Genomic DNA, 1,930 nt, shown 5'->3' on the forward strand with positions numbered 1-1,930 from the left:
AGAACCGCCGGGTGAAACACCTGCCCTCTCCCGGGGAAACTCAGCCCTGCTGCCGCCGCCAGCCGGAGCCGCGCTCCAGCCCGGTCCCGTTCGACGCCGGGAGATTCAAAATTCACCTCAGGGGAGGCGGCTGCCCGGCTGCAGCCGCGGGGCGAGGTCGGAGAGCGGCGGGAGAAGGCGGGGAAGGCGAGGCCGCGGCCTCGGCCCGCGACGCCCCAAGATGGAGGGGCCCCGAGCCCGACTCGAGGCCGGCCCGTCTCCAGGGCGACCGCCGTTGGCGCCCGCCGGGCGACGCCATGACCGAGCAGCGCCCGCCGCGCCCGCTCTACTTCCCTCACTTCCACGACCGCGCCGAGCCCGGCCGGCCCGCCCCCGACGGCCCCGGGATCCCCTTCGCGGCCACGGGGGGGCCGCGGCAGCCGCCTCCGCCCGCCGCCGGGGCTCCCCGCTGGGCCGCGGGGCTGGCGCCCGTCGCCTACGAACCGCTGCGCTTCTTCTGCCCGGCGGCGGGTGCCGAGGAGGGCGGCGCGGCGAGGAGGCGGCCCGGGGAGCAGCCGCAGCTGGAGGGCGAGATCTGCGAGCTGGGCATCCGCCTCAAGGAGCTGGAGCTCTCGGCGCTCGTCGGCGACGGCTTCGACGCCCAGCAGTGTGGGTGTCCCCCCGGGGCAGGGCACAGGCCCGGGGCCGTCGAGCAGTGGGCTGTGAGGCTCCCCGGGTTCGGTGCCCCGCACCTCATCGTTGCGGGCCGCGGGTGCCCGGGGGAGCACGGAGGGTGCGGGGGGCGAAGGGTGTCCTCTGCCCCCGACACCGGTCAGGGCAGCCGGCCGAGGGCCCGGATTAAAGGAGGCTCCGGAACTGCAGCTGCGGTTACCTTTGCACAACAGAACAGAACCCCCGAAGTCATGAAGCGTTAGCAAAAAAACAACTGAGACGCCGCGGAAATCAGGGGGAGTTTGTACAGGCAAAATGGATCCACTACTAATGAGATCTGCGGCTGTAAATCGATGTAAAATAAAGGCGACCGATGACCGCAGATAGTTGGAGGTGTCAAAAAAAACCAGTGAAATAACTTTGGCGTTTTAATTTTAAAACCTGCTGGCCATGAAGGAAATACAGGAAATAAAATAGGTCAGCAGATAGTGATTACTGAGAGTTCCAGTAGGGAGGCCAACAATTATTAAGGATACGGTGCTCACCATTTCCTTCAAGGCCACAGGCTGCCAGTCAGGAAACTTTCAGGAGTGCAGAGGTTACAAGAACACAGAAAAAACGTCCATCAGACATACACATTCAAAGGAAGGTCCTAAAGAAATTGTGATAGGTGGTTTGCATACATTTACTTTTCAGAACAGGAAATTAATAGGTTTTTTTCCTTTGTTATAGCAATACAGACCTTTCTCCATTTTAATACCTATTATTTTCAATACATGTGAGAAACTTTAGTTTTCCGATATTTGTTAGGCAAGAAATTGTAAGGAATATTACTAGTTTGCTTAACACGTTACTTGATTTTCTTAGAAGTACTGTAAAGTATTAATGACAAAATTAATGGCAAGTTATGTTTCATTCCTGTTTAGATAAACTTCTGAAGGCACTGAAAGAAGAAAAGATACAAGGCATGAAAGCAAGGCAGAAGCTGAAGAAATAACCACCAACAGGATGAGGATTATTTCAGCTGGATATTCTGTCACTATATTACCATAGAGTGTTTTAATGGATCTTCGATATTATTTTTTCTACTTATTATATGCTATTCTTCTACCAAAACAAAAAATACAGTATATTTTCTTGTTGACTTTTTTGGTGTATTATTTGCCTAATACTAGTTACTGATAACACTACTATGTAGTATTTTCACATTTTTTCTCCAACTACTATAGGCAAACAGGATGGATAATATTTTCTTCAAAAACACTAAGAAATTAACACT

The 1,930-nt window shown here is 54.0% G+C and overlaps 1 protein-coding gene across 1 annotated transcript; it reads left to right on the top strand.

Annotated features, from left to right (window-relative positions):
- The first annotated feature begins 296 nt into the window (after positions 1-296).
- C16H11orf91 (chromosome 16 C11orf91 homolog) lies at positions 297-1,648 on the top strand. Its single transcript, XM_075047180.1, has 2 exons — positions 297-648; positions 1,578-1,648. Exons 1-2 carry the CDS (start codon positions 297-299, stop codon positions 1,646-1,648), a joined length of 423 nt encoding a protein of 140 aa, XP_074903281.1.
- The last annotated feature ends 282 nt before the right edge of the window (positions 1,649-1,930 follow it).

This window comes from Buteo buteo, chromosome 16 (genome assembly GCF_964188355.1).
Source record: "Buteo buteo chromosome 16, bButBut1.hap1.1, whole genome shotgun sequence".
Lineage (NCBI taxonomy): Eukaryota > Metazoa > Chordata > Aves > Accipitriformes > Accipitridae > Buteo > Buteo buteo.

What these genes read in the sequence shown, in the direction of transcription:
- C16H11orf91 (XM_075047180.1), top strand. Translation starts at nt 297, where the DNA reads ATGACCGAGCAGCGCCCGCCGCGCCCGCTCTACTTCCCTCACTTCCAC. An exon ending in CGGCTTCGACGCCCAGCAGT is followed by an intron (nt 649 to 1,577) that starts GTGGGTGTCCCC and finishes ATTCCTGTTTAG; the next exon opens with ATAAACTTCTGAAGGCACTG.